General features: G+C 40.2%; 1 protein-coding gene across 1 annotated transcript in view; it reads right to left on the bottom strand.

Moving 5' to 3' along the window:
• Positions 1-26,895, bottom strand: part of LOC117496623 (NLR family CARD domain-containing protein 3-like) — a 41,595-nt gene that overhangs the window by 2,678 nt on the left and 12,022 nt on the right. The window contains exons 6-7 of the mRNA XM_034148335.1: positions 25,072-26,845; positions 24,816-24,989 (exon numbers count right to left, since the gene is read on the bottom strand). Of these exons, the coding sequence (XP_034004226.1) occupies positions 24,816-24,989; positions 25,072-26,845 (1,948 nt within the window). The remainder of the gene's footprint in view (positions 1-24,815; positions 24,990-25,071; positions 26,846-26,895) is intronic.

The following is a 26,895-nucleotide window of genomic DNA, read 5'->3' as shown; positions in this document are numbered from 1 at the left end:
CAATTCAGATGTACATTGATGCAGTCATATTCTGCTGGTAACATTGAATAGTTTGTCCAATGTTTTTTCAGCTAGGTTTTTTATTATATTGTTTAATTTATGTTTTCTTATCCTTTGCCTGTGGGCTGCTTCTACACTTAATATACTAAACTCGGTCTCACGCCACACCTTTTCTCTCCCTGTTGCTTGTCAGCAGGCGGGGGGTGCCAGGTATGGGGACAGAGACATGCAGGTACACCACCTGCCCAGTATCATTTTATGCTAAGCTCTAACTCCTTAACAGCACCAAGTGGTGCTTTAAGATGTACTAGTTGGAATGTCAGGGGCCTGAATTCTTCTGTGAAACGTAACAATGTGATTAACCATTCAAAACATTTAAACGCTAAAATTGCCTTTTTGCAAGAAACCCACCTCCAACCATCAGACCATCTTAAACTTTGCAGAGGGTGGGTGGGACAGCTTTACCATTCTTCTTTTTCGAGCAAGGCCCGAGGCGTTGCAATTCTTGTTCATAAATCTGTCCCATTCTCTGTGTCCAATGTTATATCAGACCCAAGTGGCCGTTTTATTATCGCAACTGGCAAAATATGTGGCAACAATCTGACGTTGACGAACGTGTATGGCCCGAATTGCAACTCTGTCTCCTAAAAATTACGTTCCCACAGAACTAAACTGCATTCTCAATTACGTTTAGCTAGAAACGTATTTTCCCCCACGTTACGTTTGTTATGAACGTATCTCAAATACGTTTATTTTCTACATATCTTTGCCATTTATTGTCTTGCTTATAATAATGATAATAGTCATTTATAAATATCATTTTAGAGCACACATTTGAAATCGACGATCGGGCTCGATATCCTATGGTTAAATTAAAATCAGTAGGCGAGGCTGTAATTTCACCAGCTGCGAGGCAGAAAATAATAGTTTTAACATGCCAAAAAGCTGCTGTGTCGTTTATTGCACCTCAAACACCTCAAACTTCCTCTGAAGAAAGGACAGTAACAGAAGAGCTCTGTGGCTTCAGGCTTGATCGCCGTTCAAATGACAGCGTTGGTTTCCCCAAAAGTGGGCGGGGCTGTAAAGTGACGTAGATTTCACTCTCATCTATTATTCAAAACCATTCTATTTATTCTAACGTAAATTACATGCCAGTGTTTTATCTTTTTATTTAGCGATTTGTTTCTGTTGTTTAACTGGGAATGTTTTCACATTGAACCGGAAGTACGTCACTTCACTTTGTCTTCTTCGTCCCTTTTACGTTCCAGACAATGCATGGCTCAGCGTAACAGACAGAACAGCGACCCCAGGTGTGTCTACATTGGAATTACATCTTCATTACTGAAGGAAAAATACTTTACCTAGTGTTTGTTAACTGGGTTTTTAATGCAGTTGGCTTTTCTTAATGGTTACAATATTGCTATGAGTTATATCTGAAGCAAATTATGTTTCTGAAGATGTGTAGTCAATTCCACCCTTCAATGTAGCATAAATGTGAACTCTCATTACAGGAACAATACCGGAAACAGACCTAGGAGAGATCCTCAGCTCGCTGATTGGATGTTTCAGCCGCAATGCACGTTGGGAAGCCTGTGTCTATGCGATGTGAAATCCGAAAACATTTAAAAAAAAATAATAATACTTTATTCCAAGTGTGCTTGCTTTTCTCTTTGGAAGTCATCACATAACGGCATTGTAATACACGGTTCGGCTGCATTAAATATTACACATCTGCCGGAGTTCTTTATTTATAGAGCCATGATTAGAAGACTTCTGGACAAACTGGAAGAACTGAATACGTGACGTGGATCATAAACATATCAACAATTAAACAACATCTTACATTTCTCTTCACAAAATACGTCTCCTTGCAGTATCAATACTAATTCGGCTGACTTTTATATTTGATCCAATTGGTAGATAGGTTATATTTACCATAACGGTGCACAGCTGATAGAAAAGGACTTGTAGTTTTTAAAGATATTACTGATTTTCTTTGAATATAAGAATGTAAATACTGAGTTGAGAGAATAGTCAGGGGATTTGGGTGATGGGAGACACATCTATGGAATCACAATTTTCAATAGCTTACCATCAAATGACGGATATACCTTTCTGTCTGTGATGTTTTACAAATCAGATATTAATGTGTAGAAGTAAAACATGAGAAATAATATAGCAATATCCTGTAAAATCATGTAAAAACATGAATAAAACTACACATCTTCAGATGTTATACATACATAAGTGTCCTACACTAATAATACAAAGTTATTATTAGTATGCTGTGTGTACCTTGTGTGCACCGCCTAGTGGTTAAAGCACGTTGTTTAATTATTTTTGTTGAATAATGTTATTTGATGAATAAAATATTAAGAGTACATACTTAGGGGGAAAGTAGAAGGTCAATGATAGAAATATAGAATATAAAAAATCAAGAAGATACTGTAAGTGATCTCTACAATAAAACAGTTTAGTGCCGGATGTACAAAGATATTAATATGAGGATGTGCAAAACAGACAAACTAATTAACCTTTATTAACACATTAAAGAATACTTTAGGTTAAGGTCTTCTTTCAAATAAGAAAAAAGCTTTGGGGGTATCTACAGATAAATATTAAGTCTGACAAAGTACTTAACGTCTAATATATTGCTTTCCTGCAATGTTAACTATGTTGAAGCACTTATTTTAACTGATATTATACACATTAATTATACTCTTATGTATGTAGATAGTATAAGAAATGTGCAGAATATGTTTAATGGTGGAGGTATACACATATTGATAGATGTCTTGTAATGCACTGTTGAGGAACCTGTGACCCAAGTTTTTCATTCATTGCATAACTTCAACATAGTTGTGTATATGATATGTCAATAAACCTTAGAAAATCTTGAAAGGGATGTGCAAAATAGCCATTATATACAGTCTTTAATTAACTATTAGTAGAGAATAACGAGTAATGAATATACTTTATAGGGATCTGCAGATAAATGTCTTCTCAAGCACCAACTAATATCTCGCCTGATTGTTGGCACTTGACAATCACCTTCCCTGAATTGTACTCAGGTGTAACTAAAGTCTGCTTTAAGGGTTGTTTATATTTCACATCATTAATCAGAATCTGCAAAGTAACTAAAATAAATGTAGTGGAGTAAAAATACCAGGTTAACCTCTGAATTGTAGTGGAGTATATACACCATCTCCCAACGTGCATTGCGGCTAAAACATCCAATCAGCGAGCTGAGGATCTTTCCTACGTCACTTTACAGCCCCGCCCACTTTTGGGGAAACCAGCTGTCATTTGAACGGCGATCAAGCCTGAAGCCACAAAGCTCTTCTCTTACTGTCCTTTCTTCTTAGAGGAAGTACAGAAACACGTAACTCTGGACTTGTTTTAATGTTTGAGGTGCAATAAACGACACAGCAGCTTTTTGGTATGTTAAAACTATTATTTTCTGCCTCGCAGCTGGCGAAATTACAGCCTCGCCTACTGATTTTAATTTAACCATAGGATATTGAGCCCGATCGTCGATTTCAAATGTGTGCTCTAAAATGATATTTATAAATGACTATTATCATTATTATAAGCAAAGATATGTAGAAAATAAATGTATTTAAGATACGTTCATAACAAACGTAACGTGGGAGAAAATATGTTTCTAGAAGATATGTAGAAAATAAACGAGATACGTTCGTAACAAACGTAACGTGGGAGAAAATACGTTTCTAGCTAAACGTAATTGAGAATGCAGTTTAGTTCTGTGGGAACGTAATTTGTAGGAGACAGGGTTGCGAATTGTGACAACGAGGACTTTTTCAGAAATTGTATTTTCTCCATTCCTGACATAAATTCCAGCCAGCTCATTCTGGGAGGTGATTTTAACTGTTGTATTGATCCTTCACTTGACCGTTCATCTAACAAGCCCTCTGCCCCATCTTCCAAAGTTATTCAACTGTTCATGGAGCAATACGCAGTCTCAGATGTTTGGCGCTTTTTGAATCCTAGTGCCAAGCAGTTCCCCTTCTTTTCTCCTGTTCATGGTACTCTCTCCCGAATTGATTTCTTTCTTATTGATAACAAATTGCTCCCCTCTGTTAGCTCGTGTTCATACAGCCCTATAGTTATATCGGACCACGCAACTGTCATTGTTGACATCTCTCTTCCCGGCAGGTCCTTGTCACGTTCCCCCTGGTGCTTCAATTCACTACTACTTTCTGACCCGGATTTTATCAAAACTATTAGGAATCGCATTGACCTTTTTATTTCCACTAATGTTAACCCGGCTGTATCTGCTGCAACAGTTTGGGAAGCGTGCAAGGCCTATCTACGAGGGGAAATAATATCCTATTGCGCTTACCAAAGGAAGATCAATACTGAGGAGAGTATCTGCCTTTCCAGGGCTTTATCGGATCTGCAGACAAGATGTGTAGACTCCCCCAGTGCAGATCTTCTCAAAGAATTACTGACAAAAAAGGCTGAATTTGACATTTTGGCCTCAGAAGAGGCAACAAAATCACTTTTAAAAACACGCCATAATTACTATGAATTCGGAGATAAACTGAGCCAAATACTCGCCCACCAAATTCGACAATCCTCTTCCTCTCAGCACATCACTCAAATGAATACTGTTGATGGAATATCTATTAATCCTCAAACCATTAATGACCAATTCAAGGACTTTTATAGTTCATTATATACTTCTGAGGGCTCATCTGATGAGACACAATATGACAACTTCTTTAGGTCCCTAAACATCCCCTCCATTGATCCTGAAATATCGTCTGGGTTAGATGAACCCTTCACAGTTAATGAAATCAAAGCTGCTCTCATGTCGATGCAGAGTGGGAAGTGTCCGGGCCCTGATGGCTTCCCTGCTGAATAAAAAAAATGGTTGCTGATAAATTAACCCCTCTACTGCTGAACATGTTTAATGAACTGTTTCAATGATTTGGGCATATTTCCTGGACAGGCTACTTTGTACAGACAAAGTTAATAATAACTGTAATATTCCAGTTATAAACGACATGAATCAAAGATGTGTTGCTGTATTTTAGTGGTAAAAAAATGCATTCATCATCATAATTATTCTATATATATAATGTACACAGCAGTGGCGTAGCTGTGGGTGGGCCCGGGTGGGCCTGGTGAGCTTGACGCTCGTGAACTATCAACAGGAGGGCGGGGGAGCCTCGCTGCGGGGAAGCAGTGTGTGGACCTGTCAGCGCAACTTACATGATGTCGAATTTAACAAACCCATTTAAATAATTTGTTTAAACGGCATAATAATAAGGACGATCGTCCGTTCTGTGATTCTCCAGAACACACATGTTATGATATTAGGGTCATGCAGAGTGAGATGAGATCGCTGTCCCTTTAAGAGAGAGAGAGAGGGGTGTGGCGTGTGCATGTGTATGTGTGTGGATGGTAGAGCGAGAGTGAGCGAGCGTGTGTATGTTTCTGGAAGTGAAGCGAGGCAGCAGAAAAACAGAGGTCTGTGATGTATTTTGTGAAACAGAAGAACAGCTAAATAAATGCAACGGCCTCCCAAGAAGAGCTCGCCTCTCTCCAGTCATTTAAGCTAAAGTGGGTTATTGAACCTGAAGCTTGTTGCTTCTGCCCTGGGAGACGACAGAGAGTCATCCCCCCTGTTTCCTCGACTACGGTCTGGGAGCCGACAGGAAAGTTCAACACACAGATGGCCAGTCCGCCCCTTTGTAGCATATTATTTCGATGAGAGATGAGCAGATCGCCACTGGGCTTTCAACTAAAGACACAGCCACACAAAAACGATCAGCCCTGCACCACGGAGGAAAGCAGCAGAAAGTCACCTGGAGTTAAACAGAGCGGGGCTGCGTCGCGTGCATGGCTTCCTTCTGCAGGTAATGGGGAGACGCGCTCTGGCGGCGGTCTCGTTCAGGATCCGAAAATACAATTTAAATATTTTGCACACTTATTCCACTTATTCCTAGTGTGCCACTGGTTACGGTGCATTGGCACGCATGCCAGGGGTTGCCGACCCCTGCACTACAGTTAGCCCACTAACATAAAGGATTACTAGATTCTCCCTTTGACAGACAAGAGGGGTATCCGCCGCAGGTTTATATTTACGTAACATTTGCGCGACTTACAGTGCATAAACATGGCTGAGTCAACAGCGATAACTTTCGAGGGGTGGGGGTATGCCCATTATTTTGAGTTTGTCCGAAGAATAGACAGGAATGTGACGGTGAGGTGCAAACTGTGTCCAGGCCAGAAGCTTTTATCCACTGCTGCAAACACAACGTCAAACCTCAAAAAACACCTGCAAAGACAACATGCTAACGTGAAGCTAATTGCTAAGGACCCCCGAACCCAGAGTGAGGATGTTGAGTGTGTGCCGAGTGCCGACTCCGAACCAGCAACAACTAGAATTTGGACCGGTAACCAAAGCAGAGATGGACAGGCTTGTAGCATCCTTTATAGTAGAGGAAATGTTGCAATTTGCACAATGGTGAAATCTTGAAATGCTCTTTAGGTTTTCAGCAACTGTTAGCTTGTGGTAGCCTATTTTATTAAAGAGCATAAAAAGAAAGACTTGTTATGTCTTCCTTATTGCAATAGTCATTGTTATATGTGTGCACATGTAGGCCTAAGTTTTGGCTAATTCAAACAGGGGTGCGGAGCTCCCCTGTTTGAATTATTATTTGATGGTTATTGCTGCTCCCGCTGTGCATAATCTGTGTAATATGTAGCCAATAAATTCCACATTGTTGGTCAAATAATATTTTACATCTTTTACATCTTTGTAGTGTGTGCTCACCTGGCCTGCCCCGAATGTTTTTTCATTTTTCATCTGGTTAGCTAGCTGCGCTAACGGACATAAGGAGCTGTTTGTTCCACAACAAGCTGGCGGAGAGTCCTCTCCTCTCAGACTGAGAGACTCAGGTGAGCTAAAGGACTCTCTGAGGGTTCACTGGAGTCCAGCACCTCAGCACCCCCACTCAAAATACCTTCCCGCGCCTCTGATCCTAACTGTAATAAACGTCACCTAGGACCAGCTAATCTCGCCCACATGTTTTGGACTTGCCCCATCCCATCTCGGTTTTGGAAGTCTGTCTTTGACTCACTCTCAGCTATCACGTCTGCTACCATCCATCCCTCACCCTTAATTTGCCTGTTTGGTGTCTTGCCCGTTGATCATTCACTGCCATCCTATTTCGCTGAACTTATAGCTTTTCTCACATTGCTGGCTAGGCGCATTTATTTTATGCATTGGAAGTGTCCTCGTCCCCCCTCTCATACACATTGGATAAAGGAAGCTCTATACTTTGTGAAATTGGAAAACAATTAAACACTGTATTAGGGGCTCAGACTTAAAGTTCACAAACATTTGGCTACCCTTCTTAGAACATGTTAGGTCCCTCCAGTTGGAGTCTGTCCCCATTGGCTGAGTCGCCCCCCTGTACCGCAACAGCTCACAGGAATGCTCACAAAATGTCTCGCAGGTTGTTTTTTTTTTATATATATATTTTTTTTATTTCATTATTCAGGGTTCTTACACCTTTTCCAAAGTCAAATTCAAGCACTTTTCAAGCATTTTCAAGGTGCATTTTCAAGCTTTTCAAGCATCTTACAGCTAAATTACATATTTATATACACATACTTATACTCAAATGATTATTTCCCTACCTCACATTAAATCAGATGTTCTTTATGCTATAAAGTATAAACAACCAAATGTGTGTTTCATAATAGCATTCTAGATGAGGATGACAAATTAAAGAAAAGAAAACTAAGTTTAATATTTCAAAATGAGTGACCCATCTGTACGTAGACTGGGCATCCCATATAACCTGGCTGAGCCAATATAAAACAATCAGCCAAATAACTTTTCAATACATTATTGATTACTATTTTTGAGGTACTTTTAGGTTGGCAGTAAACATAAGTCAGAGGTACATGGTGTACTTGTACTCCACTACATGTATTTAATACCTTTAGTTACTTCACAGATGTGGATGAATGATGTGAAATATAACCAAGTGTTAAATCAGACTTTAGTTCCACCTGGAGTAAATCCACAAGCTACCCTGCAGTATACAAAGTCATTCAAACTAGCTGCACCTTTACCAGCTTTGAGAACACTTTCATGATCAATCATTATAAAACATATCATATATATTATTCTGAAATGGACCAATCTGCACAATGACTACTTTTACTGTCGCTACTTTCACTATATTTTGATGAGAATACTTTAATACTTTGACTTGAATAACATTTTGAATGCAGGACTTTTACTGAAACAGAGTATTCCTACACTCTGGTATTTCTACTTTTACTCAAGTACAAGATCTGAGTACTTCTACTTTGACTCAAGTACAAGATCTGAGTACTTCTACTTTCACTACAAGATCTGACTACTTCTACTTTTACTCAAGTACAACATCTGAGTACTTCTACTTTCACTACAAGATCTGAGTACTTATACTTTTACTCAAGTACAAGATCTGAGTACTTCTACTTTTACTCAAGTACAACATCTGAGTACTTCTACTTTCACTACAAGATCTGAGTACTTCTACTTTTACTCAAGTACAACATCTGAGTACTTCTACTTTCACTACAAGATCTGAGTACTTATACTTTTACTCAAGTACAATATCTGAGTACTTCTCCACCTCTGGTAGTGTATTAGCCTGAATTGTAGCCACAAAATCACACAGAGCTGCATACAAATAGACTCACAATGGTAACAAGTGGAAAATAATATTTACAAATGTGTACAATGATTTGTAATGTTGACTACTCAAGACACCTGACTTATACATCTTCAAAGGAAGACTGTGTTCATTCTACAATTACATGGGATTAAAGCTAAATGTAGTTTTACTTGTATAATACTTCAAGATTTTATATAAAAGCCTGTTTCTAAAAGTATCAACCATAGCGACGCGGTCAAATCCTCAGTTTATAATTTATAACAACATACTAACAAGCTAAGGTCTAATTACGCAACCAAGTCTCACGGCATTTCGTGTTTATGGGTGCTTCTCAGGTCGGTTAAATGGATTCCTTGCGTCCCTCACTTGCGTCGTTTCCCTGCGACTAGTCCCTCCCACCAGGGAAGCATGGAGAGACGCAAGGAAACCACGAGAAGCAGGGAAATGAGTTTTAAGAGCAATGGGACGTCCTTTCCTCCGGAGCGTCACGTGAAGCGACGTCCGTTTGTGATGACGCTGCACAGCTGATCGTCTGACAGCAGCTCTGTCCCCGTTGTTTTCACAAACACCCCCGCCTCTGTTAGTACACATTTACTGACACACACATTTAACAATTGAGAGAAATAAAATAATTCAGAGAAGAAAAAGAGATATGTTATCTATCAAAACCCAGTTAGATTAACATTCATTGGATTGCACACTTTGTCTGTTTGTGTGGATATGTAGCACATTAACATGTTAAATAGCACTTAATGACTGACTGAATGGAAATGACAATAAATGAAAATGTAAAACGAAAAAATCGATCATGAAAATGTTTCCAATAAATGAATAAAAGGATTTTTGTCCACTTTGTTGTTCAGATATATCACATATTTGTAACTGAATGATGCATTCATTGAAACAGAACACAGTATGAACTGAGGAGTGAGTCCCGTGAGTTTCATGTGTTTTCTTCACTCCGCTGGGAAATTGCTCTCATGTCAAGAAGCATCAGATCAGTGCATGCGCTGCATCGTCCAATCAGTGAGCGATACACAGTAAGGGGGCGGGGCGAGTGTCTGAGGATTTCACTGAAGGATGGTCTGGTGGTTCCTCCATTATCGCTCCTCCATTATCGCTCCTCGATCCTCCGGCAGAAATAAGAGCCATGGGACGCTACTCAAGATGGCGCAGACAACTCAACTTCCGGTGAGACCGAGACCGAGGAGCGAGGAAATGAAAATAGTCGACCTGAGAAGCAGCCATAGTCACGAAATAAATGTAATCTATTGATTCGTGTTCACCAACACGATTTTCCCCTTTTTTTTGTGTCACACAGAACGATTTTAAAAGCAATGTATTTCTATTGGTAGTATGTTTCGTGCCTGCGTCTTTTTGTCCGGTCGGGTCTTGGAAGACCGGAAGCTGTGTGGTTCATAAAAACATGTTCTTACCTTTAAATATACAGTCTATGGTTCTTACTCAATATCAAGCCACGATTATTGTTTTTATTTTAAATCGTATAACGTCGGGCTTTTTTTGCCGTCTGTGAGGAAAATAAATGGCTCAGAGCCTCAGAATACTGACATCTGTATATATTTCTTTCCTTCTAATTTGTTATTATTGAAGAGTTTATCGCCGGCCACTAGAGGGCAGCGTCTCACTGCTGTCGCACCGGATATGCCGCGCTCTGACCCGGTAGTACTGAGCAGCCATTTTAGTTCATATATTGTTCATTCACTCCGCCTCGTGTCGAGACGTTCATCCACTCACACATGTAAGACTGTTCCCACTATTGTTGGTGTATATATACGTGGTGTCGTAGCATATATTTGTGTTGTGTTAATGATGACATGCATGGATGTAATACTTTGTCAGCTTACCTCGCTGTATTACTCTGTTTCAGGGTGTCGTCTTTGTCATTAAAACACTGAAACTGACATTGAGGAGTGTGTTTCTTCAATTATTTGTGACCCGCTCTATCGATATCAGTCAAAAGTCGCAACGGCTCATTTAAAAAATAAACGTGGATTTGTGTAAAAAAACTAGTTTTTCAGGGTTCGGGTATTTTGTTTGATTTTAAATAAACAAAGTCTTGGCTTTCAGAATATGAAACTGTTATTGCCAAAATCTCATGATAAATACATTTTTGAAGCTTGTAAAGGGGCGAAGAGGCAACTCTCAACTCGCACCCTGCTCTTCCTCAGCGCCGCTCCCCCTCCCTCCGTTGAAATTATGAAGTAAAGGCGTATAGTAATCATAGATAACACGACAGAGTCCGGGACAGTTTGTTTTCATCTGTTTTCAATTAAAGGGGACCTATCATGCAAAATGCACTTTTGTACGTCTTTTCTACATGAATATGTGTCCCCGGTGTTCCAGGGAACTCACCAAGTGTCAGAAAACACAACCCTCTCTATTTTCCTCCATACCCAAATCTCTAAAAAAGGGGCTGCAACGGATCTGATAAAAACTGATCCAGATTTGAACACTGTCCTTGTTAAGGAATAATTCTTCTAGATATCTAACCTTTTGCTCTGTGACGTTTTATGATCTACTCTGACGTCTGTTATCTCCTTTAAGGAAAGGCCTTGGTGCCATATGTGTTGTTGTCACCAGTTTGTGACCGGTCAACTTGTCTGGCACGAAGGGTAATTGTTGTGAGAACGCTGAGGCACTTCCTTATCGGTGTTTGTGGACTCTAAGATGTGAAATCTTTGAGGCCATGAGTGTCGGACGCAGGTGGCTCAGTGTTCCCAGCTGTTTAGTCTACTCCTTCAGAGATGTTGATTCTCTGTGAACCAGTTAAAAGGTCTAGCATAGAGAGAGGCTCTTCAGAATTGACGTGGCAACTCTACCGTGTGGTCAGAACCTCTGACTCTTTGATTTGTGATGTGAATCCTCCGGCCGAATACTCTGAATAAACCCATCAGTGTTTGACATCAAAGCTCCAGCTCTCACCGTGTCTCCTTCCTGAGTCGGTGACTCCATGCATTGCTACACAGAAGTTTCCTCCACAAATTGGCGTTGTCGGCAGGATACCAACAGATCTTCAGAACTGGTAAGTGTGATTTCAAATCTACATTTGGACATTGCCTTACCAGAATCTGTGATTGACGGTATCCTAAAATTATCTGTGAAGCTAAGCGGCTGCGTTTCGTTTTGGTTAATGAACATTTGGGGCTAGTAACCCCAGGGGATCATCCAGGGACTCTGTCTTGGCTGGTTCCCTCTGTCTGTGCTGCTCGGGACGTATGTGCCGTGCAGGCATACACGGAGATGTTTAAAAAGACCTTAATCAGGGCAGCAGTAAAGTGGAACTTCTGTGTGAAATCAAAATAGAGATTTGTAATGAACAAATCGCAGAGATTCCGGGGGTTTCAGCGGCCAACACTAGCAGTTAACACAAGCAGCCAGAGATATTACCCCCAGCGCCTCTAAAAAAAACACGGCTCCAGCTGCTGCGGCTCCAGGGGTGTGTGTAAAATACCTCCCCGTATCTGCATGAGCTGGTGAAGTGAACTCAGAGGGAGAAAGTCACAGCTTTTGTCTATAGCTTTAACTCACACCACCGCCGTCTCTATTAAAAACGAGATGGTTTAAAAGCACTCTTGTGGCTTGTGGCCGTTTACGACGTGCTGGAAAGTGCGAGGTGCGTGCATTATCTGATGCGACACAGCTCCATACATTGCTGGAGGAACTGGTGCCGGTCCGGGGTGCATACATACAATTATAGGCTAATTGATCATGGGTGGGCAGTGGCATGCAAGTGTAGAACAAAACTGTGTTTCATCGTTGTGATGAACATGATGGCGAGTGTATAGGCTGGTCGAGTAGCACTACAGTTAACTGTGTAGTTTCGGATAGAAAGGGTAGCGGAGAAAAAAGTCTATGTGCTCCAGATCGGGGGGGCATAGCACCACTAGAACAGGGTAGTGGGGTCGCAAGAGGATAAGCTAGTTATTGCTCTTGGACGGTCTTCAGGCACCGATCAAGGACTTGTATACAAGGGTGGGAGCGCGAGTCAAGGTGCCCCACTGGGTTCCCCATTGAGGGAGAGATCATTCCCTACCCCCTCTGAAACCTCTTTAATCCGGACTAAATTGAGCTGGATGAACTTTGCTGTCACGCTGGTGTTTATTATGAGTTCATGTTTTTCGTCTAATTGCAGTGTGGTTTTTCTTGTACTAACCGCCGTCTTGTGCATGTTTTGTAACAACTAATAATGAATCAGTCCATAGCCAGGGTAAAATAAACTAAGCTTTAGTTAACTCACCAAAAGTAAATGACTTGAGAAAAATAAATAATATATAATGTTTTGCAAAATTCTGGTCGTATAGATGTGCTGCAAAATGAAAATAAATAGCAAAAGAGTGTTTGTATGTCCTGCATCTGAGTGTGCAGAGGAACATGTAAACAAGGAGCACACTGTTCAGGGTGTGCGCTGTAGGTGTAAGAAGAAGAGAAGATTATATTACTTTAAGAATACATTCTTAAATTGTATTGCTGGTATGTTAAGATATGTTTGTGACCTTTTATAAACCCTATGCCCCGTCCTGCACCCTGAGACCCTCAGAGGCATCACTGCTGGTCGTAAAAACCTGCCTGAGGAGGTCAGGGTTGCAAAATCTGTCTGCTGTTTTAGGTCAATGTTGTATTATTGGTTTCATTTATTCTTAAATCTATGTATTGTATGGTAATAATGAAAAAAACGTAATGTATTGAACACATTCCGAAACAAAGCTGATAAGACAGAACTTGACTCAGACATAATACAAATTATTGTTGAAACCTTTTGCGCTGTTGCTGCAAAATGGAAACTTTGTTGATTATCTGTTCCAACTGGCCACTGGATTCAGATAATTAATATAAGTTGAAGTTTAATTACAGTTTTAAATATAGTTTAACATTCTTTATTAAACTGCTTCAAATGATTTCTCGTATCAACCAATTGGTCTCCATAGACATTACTAAAAGTCTAATAGTTGTTAAACTACTGACAAGTTTTCTGAAACCGAGCTTATGAACAAAAGAGTAAAGGTCGCTGGTTAAGCCAGGATCAATATATTTGTTGACGTTTTCATTACAGTGTGCATAATAAATGTGTTAAATGAATTGAGCAGTTCTTTAAAAAGTATAATGTTGCAATCTCTTTACAATAAGTAATTACAGTTAACAAAGAAGTAGAGGTTGTTTTCCAAGGGCCTCTCCTTCACAGCCCTACACTTTAAATCATGAGACTTTCAGATCATAACAGACAGAGATCGGTATCACTTTGTGTTGCAAGCCAAATCCATGTAAAGGTTCTACTTGAGCCCAATTTAAATACCATAAAGAAAGTATTGAACCCAGCTCAAGCTAAATGTCAAATGTATTTAATTAATGTGCAAGTGTTTTGATTTGTTTAAAATGTTCTAATCTCAGCTTCTTTCGAGTTCAGTCTAAGCAACAAATTGTTTCTCATAACATTCTCACTGCTGGCCCAAATGTTTTAACCTTGGGCAGACAAGCTGTTCACACACACACACACACACACACACACACACACACACACACACACACACACACACACACACACACACACACACACACACACACACACACACACACACACACACACACACACACACACACACACACCCACACACACACACACACACACACACACACACACACACACACACACACACACACACACACACCCACCCACACACACACACACACACACACACACACACACACACACACACACACACACACACACACACACACACACACACACACACACACACACACTTTGGATACGTAGTCACCTTATCCACATTGTAAATTGTTGCCTTCTTTAAAGTTATTAGTAATTTAAGATTAATTATTAAATTAAATTAAATGTGGTACATAAGATAAAATAACTAAAATAACTTGACTTGATCATTTTGTTCACAACATTAGACCTGTCCTCTAATCTCTACTAGAATAAGATAAGTGTGCATGTTTGGATGTTTTATCACTCCTGTAATGTACCTAATATTGATATCCTTTTCATTACAGAGCTGGGAAAATGGTGTATTGATTAGATTCTGATCCGTGCAAGTCCAATTTTGACTGACTTTAGTTCTAATGTTAATGTTAATTTGACTTCAACCCATAAGTAATTATTTAAATTAACTCTAAATGTCACATGATGATGGATTAGGGTTCCACATTTCTTCCACTAATTTGTTTTACAATTAGGCCAAAGGTAAAGAGAGACATTGATGACCTTGTGTCCCTTTTGTTAGTACGTGGTTCCATTTTGTCTATGGCCTTGGACGGCTTCACTAAAAGTCACCCAGTTCTGCCCTGCTGCAGTCCGGCTGAGTGCAGTCACAGAGATGCTATGGCTGCTCTACATGACATTAATGGTCTGGTCTGAATGGACACCACTTTCCTGCTCCCAGAGAGAATGACACTCCTCAAACTGAACATTACAGCCGTTGATACTGTCTCACATGGGTCTGCTCCCCCCCACCGAGCCATGAACTGAAAGCATGACATCTGCTATGAACACTTGGAAGCCTCCCTGTCACACCAGCACCAACCCTTGGGTCAGTCAGATGAGACTAACGGCTTCACTTAGGGCATTTGGTTCAGATACATGACTCTCGTTACCGCAGAGTGGGTTGTTTTTAAGGCTATTCAGACTGCTATGATGCCTGTAAGTGAGCGAGCTGGTAAAAGCCCCTACTATTGTTTCAAATAGGCCTAATGTCAGGGGTCTCTTAATGTCTAGTTCTACATGTATTCACATTATATAGACAATGTTTCCACCTGGTAAAACTAAAGGCTGCACAAAACTCAGGCTACAACACAACCATTCTGTTCTGCTCTAACGATTCAATATATAGATTCTACATCAAAACAATTAGCTTTTATTGTTTCCAATGATAACGTCACCTTAAGTGGAGGAATGCAAACCTGCATAATATTGCGTAATTTATTTCTCAAACCTATGTTTTATGGAAGAGACAAAATATTTCTGATAAACTAATATTTTATCAAAAGGTAAATGGTGAATTAATATCCATTTAGAATCATTGAGAAGGGGTTATATCCACAGGGACAAGCTCACCTTTAACTTACAATAACATGTCTCTGCTATGGACTGATGAGTATATGATTCTTGCATGTTCAATGACTAACACAAACCTTCAAAATGATAATGTGCATGTGTCAGGAAGGCTCCCAAATCATTCTGAGGGGCCTATCCTATTTTTGTAATTAAATGATAATGTGCTAATCCATTACTTTGAGTTGTCTTCACTCAGAAAAAACATCCCTATCAGGTGTTAACCCAATAACTAGGACAGCTCTCAAGGCCAAGGGTCAGAGAGAGAGGGTCACACTCTCCGGGTGCAGAGAGCACCCCCAGCCACGTGCAAGGAAGCACGAGGTCGTTCGAGATGAGAGGATGCTTCTCTTCACCTTTCTGATAAGATGGGATGCTTCTCTTCACCTTTCTGATAAGATGGGATGCTTCTCTTCACCTTTCTGATAAGATGGGATGCTTCTCTTCACCTTTCTGATAAGAGGGGATGCTTCTCTTCACCTTTCTGATAAGATGGGATGCTTCTCTTCACCTTTCAGATAAAATGGGGTTCTTCTCTTCACCTTTCTGATGAGAGGGGGTTCTTCTCTTCATCTTTCTGATAAGATGGGATGCTTCTCTTCATCTTTCTGATAAGATGGGATGCTTCTCTTCACCTTTCTGATAAGATGGGGTTCTTCTCTTCATCTTTCTGCTCGGTGGGCTCTAGCAGACAACCCTGCAGGACGAGCGAGGGCTTCAGAGGCTTCTATAATACAAGGTTCCATGTTTCTTGGAGGAGATGTCTTCCTAACCTCTCCCATCACGGGGGGGACACCTGGATGCATCAGGAATACGCAGTTGTACTCAAGCAGATAGCAGAAGGAATACAGGCAGATGAGCCTCCGTCTCACTGGGGGGTCAGCTACAGTGCTCACTGAATGAGCCACACAAAAGCAGAGCAATTGGGGGGTTGAAATATGGCGCTCTGATGAAGAAGAGTTTGAGCCAATCAGCACCTCAGTGCTAATCTACAGTATCAGGATGCCTTTACACACCAGACACTCGGTGTCATAAAGGGAGGAGGAGAACGAAGACTGACGGACATGTTCTTCCAGCTCTCGTACAAAGATGAACTTTGAATTGAATGTCCAGATGTTTAAAGATGTACAATTAATGATTGTTTTTATATTTCCAATGACCAGACATGTGTTAAATAGTGGTGATTAATATATTTAGTCAGATCAGATTACACTTTCACACTAAACAAAATTAATAAATAAATATTCTCAGATTATAAGGTATTGAATAATAAGGTATTTCTAATATTATAACAGATAATGTTAATATCCTTAATCATCCAGCAATCAGGCTTAACAACACTACTCTTTAATGTATTGTCCATGCACAGACAGACCTACAATGATGTTTCAAGTACTGGATTAATTTCAGTTTTGGCCCAAAACAAATATAACATATACACATATAACAATTATGTAGCATATGTGATCCTCAAATTAGAGAAGTATAATTTAAAGAAATTGATATTCTATATTCAACATTAGATAAACACAGAAGAACCCTTTCCAAGTACCATAAGTAGATGTTCAGGTAAGTATGGCTAATAAGAATAATTGATAGACTTAATTTGGTACAGATCAGTTGTAGCATTTACAAATGTATGAATTAAAGTTTTAAGAATGTTTAATCTTTCCTTTCCAGGTTTTTACAAAAGTCTTTGAATATTTGCCTAACTTTTCCTTTCCAGATTTTGAACAATGTACTTGACTAAAATGAATGTACTGATTTTACTAAGACTAAGTGCCTTACTCTGCGCTAAAGCGTAATGAAGTAAACGTAAAGTAATCCTTTAATTGAGGACACTGCAACTTTGCAGATTACAGATTGATCAAATCACCTGTGACTTTATGCCTTAGCTGGATCTCTGATGATCCTAAGTTTGAAATGCTTTTGACTAGTGATTGCCTTAAAGCAAATCTTTAAGCTGCTGCTGGTTTTGATTTTATAGTTTGATAAATGACATTAACTAATGGTTTAAATGATAAAAGATATTAGTTTAAAACAAATATTTTGCTATTATGTATCTGTGTTTTATGTGTGTTCATTATTATGCTTTTGACAAAAGATGCTCCAAACACTGATGAGAGATAATTGTTCCTATTATGATTGGCTGTATCAATCATTGTGATTGAATGTTTCAATCTTACTCTACTTTGTGATGTAATTGAATGTAAGGTGAGACCACACTCAAATCTGAAGACGCCTATCGATTTAAGTATTGACCAGAATTATTAGACTAATGTTTTAAGGTTATCAAAAATGATAAAAAGAGAGGAACTGTTAAGGAATAATTCTTCTAGATATCTAACCTTTTGCTCTGTGACGTTTTATGATCTACTCTGACGTCTGTTATCTCCTTTAAGGAAAGGCCTTGGTGCCATATGTGTTGTTGTCCCCAGTGTGAGACCGGTCAACTTGTCTGGCACGAAGGGTAATTGTTGTGAGAACGCTGAGGCACTTCTTTATCGGTGTTTGTGGGCTCTAAGATGTGAAATCTTTGAGGCCATGAGTGTCGGACGCAGGTGGCTCAGTGTTCCCAGCTGTTTAGTCTGCTCCTTCAGAGATGTTGATTTCTCTCTGTGAACCTGTTAAAAGGTCTAGCATAGAGAGAGGTTCTTCAGAATTGACGTGGCAACTCTACCGTGTGGTCAGAACCTCTGACTCTTTGACTTGTGATGTGAATCCTCCGGCCGAATACTCTGAATAAACCCATCAGTGTTTGACATCAAAGCTCCAACTCTCACCGTGTCTCCTTCCTGAGTCGGTGACTCCATGCATTACTACACAGAAGTTTCCTCCACAGTCCTGACGTCAGGACGGTGGCGCTACGGCTATTGGGCCAACTCTCCACCTATCAGGGGAATGTGGGGTTGGGCCACGGCCGGCCATTGCCGCTCGAAAGCGCTGGAGACGCTGTAGTACATATGCCAGGCCTGTAAGTGGCGCTGTAGTCTGCCACAAAAGCAGCGAAGAAGACTTCCCGCCCATAGTTACCATGGTTACCCTTCTGTTTATTCTCCGCTGTGGCTTTTTTTCTCCCTCCCCGAGGCAAGCGTTTGCTCCCGCTGCTTTAATTCAATGCAATCCCTCCCCGTCGAGGCAAGCACTGTAATTCTCTCCGGTTAGTCCACCAGCAGATGACAAACACCCACCTCTCCGCCTCTTCCAAGGAACGAGGGGACCGGGCGGCAGAGTTTCAGTTTCAGTTTCTTTCGCCGGTCAAGATGTCCGTTAAAGTTTAAATCTTCCGGACAAAATGAGAAAAGTGCCGGTCAAAGGTCTTCTTTGTTATTTATTGAGCTTTAAAACAAATGAATAACGACTCTATATAATAAAACACGGAGGACGGAGATCTCTTTTTCTCCCCCTCTTCTGACAGCCCAGCAGCTGATCAGAGCACGTCTCCCCTCTCCTGCAGGGGGGCGTGGTCAGCAGAATCAGACCGTAGACAGCAAACAGCACATAGAGCGAAATGAGGCATGGCTAAAATGCATGATCTGTTTGGTATTTTGAAAACAGAAACGTATAAATATACCTTATATAGGTATGGCCCTACAATATATCATTTACATATAGCATGATAGGTCCACTTTAAATAAAGTCTTGGCTTTCAGAATATTAAACTTGTTTCGGCAAATTAAGATGATAAATACAACTTTGAAGCTTGTAACGGCATAATTACAAGCGGAGAACGGAGTAATCTAACGCCACAGCAGGCATAACAGCCGGTGTTTCTTGTGAGTGTTTCCCCGGTACACAAACACAATACACACAAACGCAAAATTACACAAACACACACACACTCGCGAGCTTCCCCCAGACCAGTAATACAAACGAAAATGTGTCTTTGGGTCAATGTGACTGATTTCGATAGAGCAAGTCACATTTGGTTTAGGCACGAAACATACTACCAGTAGAAATACATTGCTTTTAAAATCGCTCTGTGTCGAATCAATAGATTATATTTTGTGACTATAACACGAAATGCCGTGAGACTGGGTTGAATTACAACGGTGAGTGCTTCATCCTCTGAACACCACAGGATGGCGACTGTAACGCACATAACATAGGTACGCTCCTCTGAAATGATTGTCGCCTGCAATTATTATTATCTCTCATCGAGTTCGCTATTCAGCTCGCTAACGTTAGCTTAAACAAACGTAACATGCAACGTTAGCCTAATCTAAAATGCTCTACTACGGCGTACCTTTCATGTGGCTCGTCAGCGCAGACTCTCCCATCGTTATTGTTGCAAACTTTGCAGGAGGCTACTCGTGGGCTTGACCCTCGTCTTAGCCATGGCTTGTATTTGTCTGCTGCTAGCCAACGCTCGTTGAAACGGCAACCTCCTGGCATACTGTCATCTATCACTCTCATCAGAATGCCCAGGTCACACGTAACAAAAATACTTGCCGGTCACGCGCATTGCGCGGGAAGGCCGGGGCGGAGCTGTTTTATGTAAAAGCGAAGCAATTAAGCGCACTCCGACTTCTTTATTTTCTTTTAATCTAAAAATCGAAGTAAAGCATTTACAATTTCAAGCACTTTATCCCAAATTCAAGCACCATTCCCAAAATTCAAGCACTTTTCAAACCTTGAAAACACCTCGTACAATTTCAAGCATTTTCAAGGATTTCCAGCACCCGTACGAACCCTGATTATTACATTATTGTCTCATTGTAACTGATGTATTGTTTCTTGGGGTTGTTTTGTTAGCGATCGCAGGGTTAATGTAATGTATTGCTGCTGTCTTTGTGTATTGAAAATCTCAAAAATAAATCATTAAAAAAAACCTTCAGCAGCGTTTTTATCGTTTTAATGCCATTGAACACAACTTTTGTTCAGAAACACAGCAACGGTAAGACTCATGTGATGTCTGGGTTTGCTTCCCCTGCCGCGGGTTTTGATCGCTCAGTGATGATACTTATACCCCTATAATCTGTGGAATCTCAGCTTGCTAGCTAATATCTTGTTTGTGCAGATCCGATAAGTAATAAAGTATTTCTACCATGAGTTCTGTGCTAAGTGCGTCAGCATTTTTTCGCTCAGGGCTCATTTAGACGCTTCTTGTGAGACTTGTGTTTTGTTTCGGTAAAAGTCTTTCGTATCGTCAGTTAGCTGAGTTTCTTCCCGTTAAGTGGGTTTGAAACATTAATAGGTTGTTAAATGTTAAGAAGCCCTGAGACACAGTTTCGTGGAAAAAAAAGAAAAGAAAGCGGGGGCAGGGGCTGCCGGGCTTAACAGGTTAAGGTGATTTACTGCAATATTTTCAATTGTCTAATCTCAATTTTGATTTTCTTCTGCATGTTTGTGAATTGTTCTGCCTTAATTGCTATGTAGATGATCAACATCATTGATCCTAAATTTAGTATAATTAATACCTCTATTTTTTTGTTTATGGTTTGATGACAAAAAACTAAACAACCAAAACCACAAAGAACCTTTTAAAAGTCACGATTATTCTGCTTTGATAAAACTGGACAGGAGGAATGACTGCAAACATGTGCTGGTACTTTCAACCTGGTCTCACCAGAATGCGTGACTCCACCACGACTCCTTAACACCGCATTGCGTGGTGGAGTCACGAACTTTGCTACATGTACGTGTCTGCACCACGCAAACAACCCCAATGTAAAGTGAATGAGGCTCCTTTGTCGTGGTGCACACACGCATTTCTACAACGTCCCGCAGTGAGCTTTTATTCTATAACACGTTTTTAAAATCTACTTTATAGCTTGTAGTAACTCACGGGAGGCTTCTTTTATTTTATTTGTATTCATAATAATTTTTATTTTTCGTCAGAATGTATTATGGTGCATTATTCACCAATGTTTGTTCTCAAAAAACAGTGCATTGTGTGTAATACAACTGTGATTTGTATTAAATGAGTTAGTTTTTAAGGAAGGCCAGAGCTTCAGCTGTGTCAAAGAGATTGTTCCCTTTAGTTAACGTTATTTAAAAGATAATTATATTCCTATTTGATTAAGTCCCCTTTATTGTATTACGGACCCAAAGAGCTGAGCGTCCATTCCCATTGGATAACAGAGCATTTTACACCCGGAAGTAAGTATTCTCCTTACTGTCCATTGATTTTATTTACAGTGATATCTGCACTACTCATCAACTCAAAAACACCAGATTATCCTTGTTAATTACACAACATTGATTGGTTTAAATTGTGTGCAATGCTTTTGTATTTTCCCCTTTCGATTCGGAGAAACAAATATTTGTTCGTAGTGTGTGGATGGCAGAAGGCACTACACTACCCAGAATCCTCAGCTATAGGACTACACCATGTGCTTAGAACGTGTCCTACCCCCCCCCCCCCCCCCCCTTAGGTCACAGGCTCCTCCAACAGTGCAACACAATAAAACAGATAGGCTACACAGAACAAATAGTGCAGTAAATACAAAAAGAAAAATAGTAAAATAGTAAAAAGTGAAATAGTGCAATAAGAGTCTATATACAAGTGATTGGAATATGATATATTAGATAAATCATTTCTAAGTAGCTGCCAGATGAATGTTATGGATGTTGTTTCTAAGTTCAGGTGTTTAATAGTCTTATGGCCTGTGGGATGAAACTGTCCCTGAGTCTGGTGGTTTTAGTCCGGATGCTGCGGTACCGCCTGCCAGACGGCAGCAGACAGAACAGTTTGTGGCTGGGGTGATGGGGGTCTTTGATAATCCTGAGGGCTTTCTTTAAGGTTAACTTGGTATTTTTACTCCACTACATTTATTTTAGTTACTTTACAGATTTGGATTAATGATGTGAAATATAAACAACCCTTAAATCAGACTTTAGTTACACCGGAGTAAAATTCAGTGAATTCAGCCAACAATCAGGCGAGATATTTGGTAGTGGGTGCTTGAGAAGATTAAATATGTATCTGCAGATCCCTAAAGCATATTCATTACTCGTTATTCTCTACTAATAGTTCATTAAAAACTGTATATAATGGCTATTTTGCACATCCCTTTCAAGATTTCAAGATTTTCTAAGGTTTATTGACATATCATATACACAACTACGGTGTAGTTATGCAATGAATGAAACACTTGGGTCACAGGTTCATCAACAGTGCATCACAAGACATCTATCGATATCTGTGTACCTCCACCATTAAACATATTCTGCACATTTCTTATACTATCTACATACATCTTATAAGAGTATAATTAATATGTATAATATCAGTTAAAATAAGTGCTTCAACATAGTTAACATTGAAGGAAAGTTGATTGTCAAGTTCCAAAACAAACCATGCAATATATTAGACGTTAAGTACTTTGTCAGGCTTAATATCTGTAGATACCCCCAAAGCTTTTTTCTTATTTAAAAGACGACCTTAACCTAAAGTATTCTTTAATGTTTAAATAAAGCCTTATAAGTTTGTCTGTTTTGCACATCCTCCTATCAGGCACTAAACTGTTTTATTGTAGAGATCACTTACAGTATCTTCTTGATATTTTCTATTCTATATTATTTATATCATTGACCTTCCACTTTCCCACTATATTAAGAGTATGTACTCTTAATATTGAAATGTTTTCATCAAATATAACACATTCAAAAGTGCTTTACAAAAATGAAAGACATTAAGAAAAAGGCATTTTAAAACAGTCATTAAAAAGCAACCCAATCTACCTGCATTGCAATACTCTAAACGTGTAATACCGTGCTTTAACCAGTAGGAGGTGCGGGTTAAAAAGCTGTCAAGTTTACAGTGTTAACAAAATAAAATATACTGCTGTTTCTGGTTTAGTTTACGACGGATATATTCTGTTATTGTTTTGATATTTGTAACACAAAAGCGATGTAAAAAACCCACAGCAACACAGAACAGATGGTCTTAACATGACCCAGCGGTCTAGTAGTTAATAAAAAACAATAATATCAAAACAAATTATTACTACTAACTTTATTGTGAAATTAAAACAGAACGGTAAAAGAATAGTTTCCGGTCTATTCTGAGGCCCGATCTCTGTAGATAAATAAAGAACTACGACAGATGTGTAATGTTTAATGCAGCCAAACCATTCATTACAATGCATTCATGTGATGACTTTCAAAGAGTAAAGCAAGCACTGCTGAATAAAGTATGATTTGATCTTTTACCAAACGTTTTTTTCATTGGAATGCAGTTGGAGGTCAGCCAATCACAGAGCTTGAGGCAAAGCGGAACAATAGCTGAGGATTCTGGGTAGTGTAGTGTCTTCTACCATCCACACACTCCGAAAACATATTTGTTTCTCCGAATCGAAAGGGGAAAATACAAAAGCATTGTACACAATTTAAACCAATCAATGTTGTGTAATTAACAAGATAATCTGGTGTTTTTGAGTTGATGAGTAGTGCAGATATCACTGTAAATAAAATCAATGGACAGTAAGGAGAATACTTACTTCCGGGTGTAAAATGCTCTGTTATCCAATGGGAATGGACGCTCAGCTCTTTGGGTCCGTAATACAATAAAGGGGACTTAATCAAATAGGAATATAATTATATTTTAAATAACGTTAACTAAAGGGAACAATCTCTTTGACACAGCTGAAGCTCTGGCCTTCCTTAAAAACGAACTAATTTAATACAAATCACAGTTGTATTACACACAATGCACTGTTTTTTGAGAACAAACATTGGTGAATAATGCACCATAATACATTCTGACGAAAAATAAAAATTATTATGAATACAAATAAAATAAAAGAAGCCTCCTGTGAGTTACTACAAGCTATAAAGTAGATTTTAAAAACGTTTTATAGAATAAAAGCTCACTGCTGGACGTTGTAGAAATGCGTGTGTGCACCACGACAAAGGAGCCTCATTCACTTTACATTGGCGTTGTTTGCGTGGTGCAGACACGTAAATGTAACAAAGTTCGTGACTCCACCACGCACTGCGGTGTTAAGGAGTCGTGGTGGAGTCACGCATTCTGGTGAGACCAGGTTGGGTACTTTAGATATCAGCTGATTACTGACCTGAGAGTCTCCAGTTCACAGTGTGGACTCTTCAGTCCAGCAGACAGCAGCTTCACTCCTGAATCCTGCAGGTCGTTGTTACTCAGGTCCAGCTCTCTCAGACTAGAGGACTGGGAGCTGAGGACTGAGGACAGAGCTTCACAGCTTCTCTCTGACAGCTTACAGCCACTCAGCCTGGGGAAGGATTAGCAATGAACACAATTTATTTTATTTATCATTTTTAAAACTGATCAATGTTGTTTGTATCTCCACTTACAGAGCTTTCCTGGAGGCTTTGACCACTGGCAGCAGCCTCTGAAGAGCCTTCTCTGAAGCAGAGTATTTCTTCAGGTCAAACTCTTCCAGATCTTTTCCTGATGACAGTAAGATGAAGACCAGAGCTGACCACTGAGCAGGAGACAGTTTATCTGTGGAGAGACTTCCTGAACTCAGGTACTGTTGGATCTGCTCCTCTAGAGAACTATCATTCAGTTCATTCAGACAGTGGAACAGGTTGATGCTTCTCTCCGGGGACGGGTTCTTTCTTATCTTCTTCTTGATGTACTCAACTGTTTTCTGGTTGATCTCTGAGCTACTTCCTGTTTCTGTCAGCAGGCCATGTAGGAGTTTCTGATTGGTCTGCATTGAAAGACCCAGGAGGAAGCGAAGGAACAAGTCCAGGTGTCCGTTTGGACTCTGTAAGGCCTGGTCCACAGCACTCCGGTAGAGATGTATAAGTTGAGGCTTGTCTCTGAACACTTTAGGCAGGCAGGAGGTTGTTGGTTCTTCTGCCAGCAGGTTGACTCCAGAGTTGATGAAGGTCAGATGGACATGAAGAGCAGCCAGAAACTCCTGAACGCTCAGATGGACGAAGCAGAACACCGTGTCCTCGTACAGTCCACTCTCCTCTCTAAAGACCTCTGTGAACACTCCTGAGTACAATGAGGCTGCTCTGATATCGATGTCACACTCTGCCAGGTCGGACTCATAGAAGATCAGGTTGCCTTTCTGCAGCTGCTCAAAGGCCAGTTTTCCCAGAGCCTTGATCATCTTCCTGGTCTCTGGACTCCAGTGGTGATCTCTCTTACTTTTTCCATCATACTTGACGTTCTTCACTTTGGACTGAATCACCAGGAAGTGGATGTACATCTTAGTCAGGGTCTTGGGCAGCTTTCCCCCCTCTCTGGTTTTCAACACTTTCTCCAGAACTGAAGCAGAGATCCAGCAGAAGACTGGGATGTGGCACATGATGTGGAGGCTTCGTGAGGTCTTGATGTGGGAGATGATGGTGCCGGCCTGCTCCTGATCTCTGAATCTCTTCCTGAAGTACTCCTCCTTCTGTGGGTCAGTGAACCCTCTGACCTCTGTCACCATGTCCACACACTCAGGGATCTGATTGGCTGCTGCAGGTCGTGTGGTTATCCAGATGCGAGCGGAGGGAAGCAGCTTCCCCCTGATGAGGTTTGTCAGCAGCACATCCACTGAGGTGGACTCTGTGACATCAGTCAGGATGTCAGTGTTGTGGAAGTCTAGAGGAAGTCGCCACTCATCCAGACCGTCGAAGATGAACACAACCGAGAACTGATCAAACCTGCAGATTCCTGCGTCTCTGGTTTCAGAGAAGAAGTGATGAACAAGTTCCACCAAGCTGTAATTTTTCTTCAGCCTATTCAGATCTCTGAAAGGTAATGGAAATGTGAACTGGATGTCCTGGTTGGCTTTGCCTTCAGCCCAGTCCAGAGTGAACTTCTGTGTTAAGACTGTTTTCCCGATGCCAGCCACGCCCTTTGTCATCACTCTGATTGGTGCATCTCTTCCAGGTGAGGCTTTAAAGAGGTCTTCTTGTCTGATGGTTGTTTCTGGTCTGTCTGGTTTCCTGGATGCTGTTTCAATCTGTCTGACCTCATGCTCTTCAGCTGCAGTTTCTCCCATGGTGATGTAGATCTCCGTGTAGATTTCATTTAGAGGTCTTGAATTACCCGTTTCTATGATTTTCTCAATTTTTTTCTTCAGGTTTAATTTGAACGTCCTTTGGCACTGAGTGAGAATCTCTGAATGAACAAAACATTGAATCACAATTGAGACAATACTACAATTAACA

This window comes from Trematomus bernacchii, unplaced genomic scaffold, assembly GCF_902827165.1.
Source record: "Trematomus bernacchii unplaced genomic scaffold, fTreBer1.1, whole genome shotgun sequence".
In the NCBI taxonomy this organism is placed as follows: domain Eukaryota; kingdom Metazoa; phylum Chordata; class Actinopteri; order Perciformes; family Nototheniidae; genus Trematomus; species Trematomus bernacchii.
Note: the sequence above shows the minus strand (reverse complement) of the source record. Positions and strands in the feature narration are given on the sequence as shown.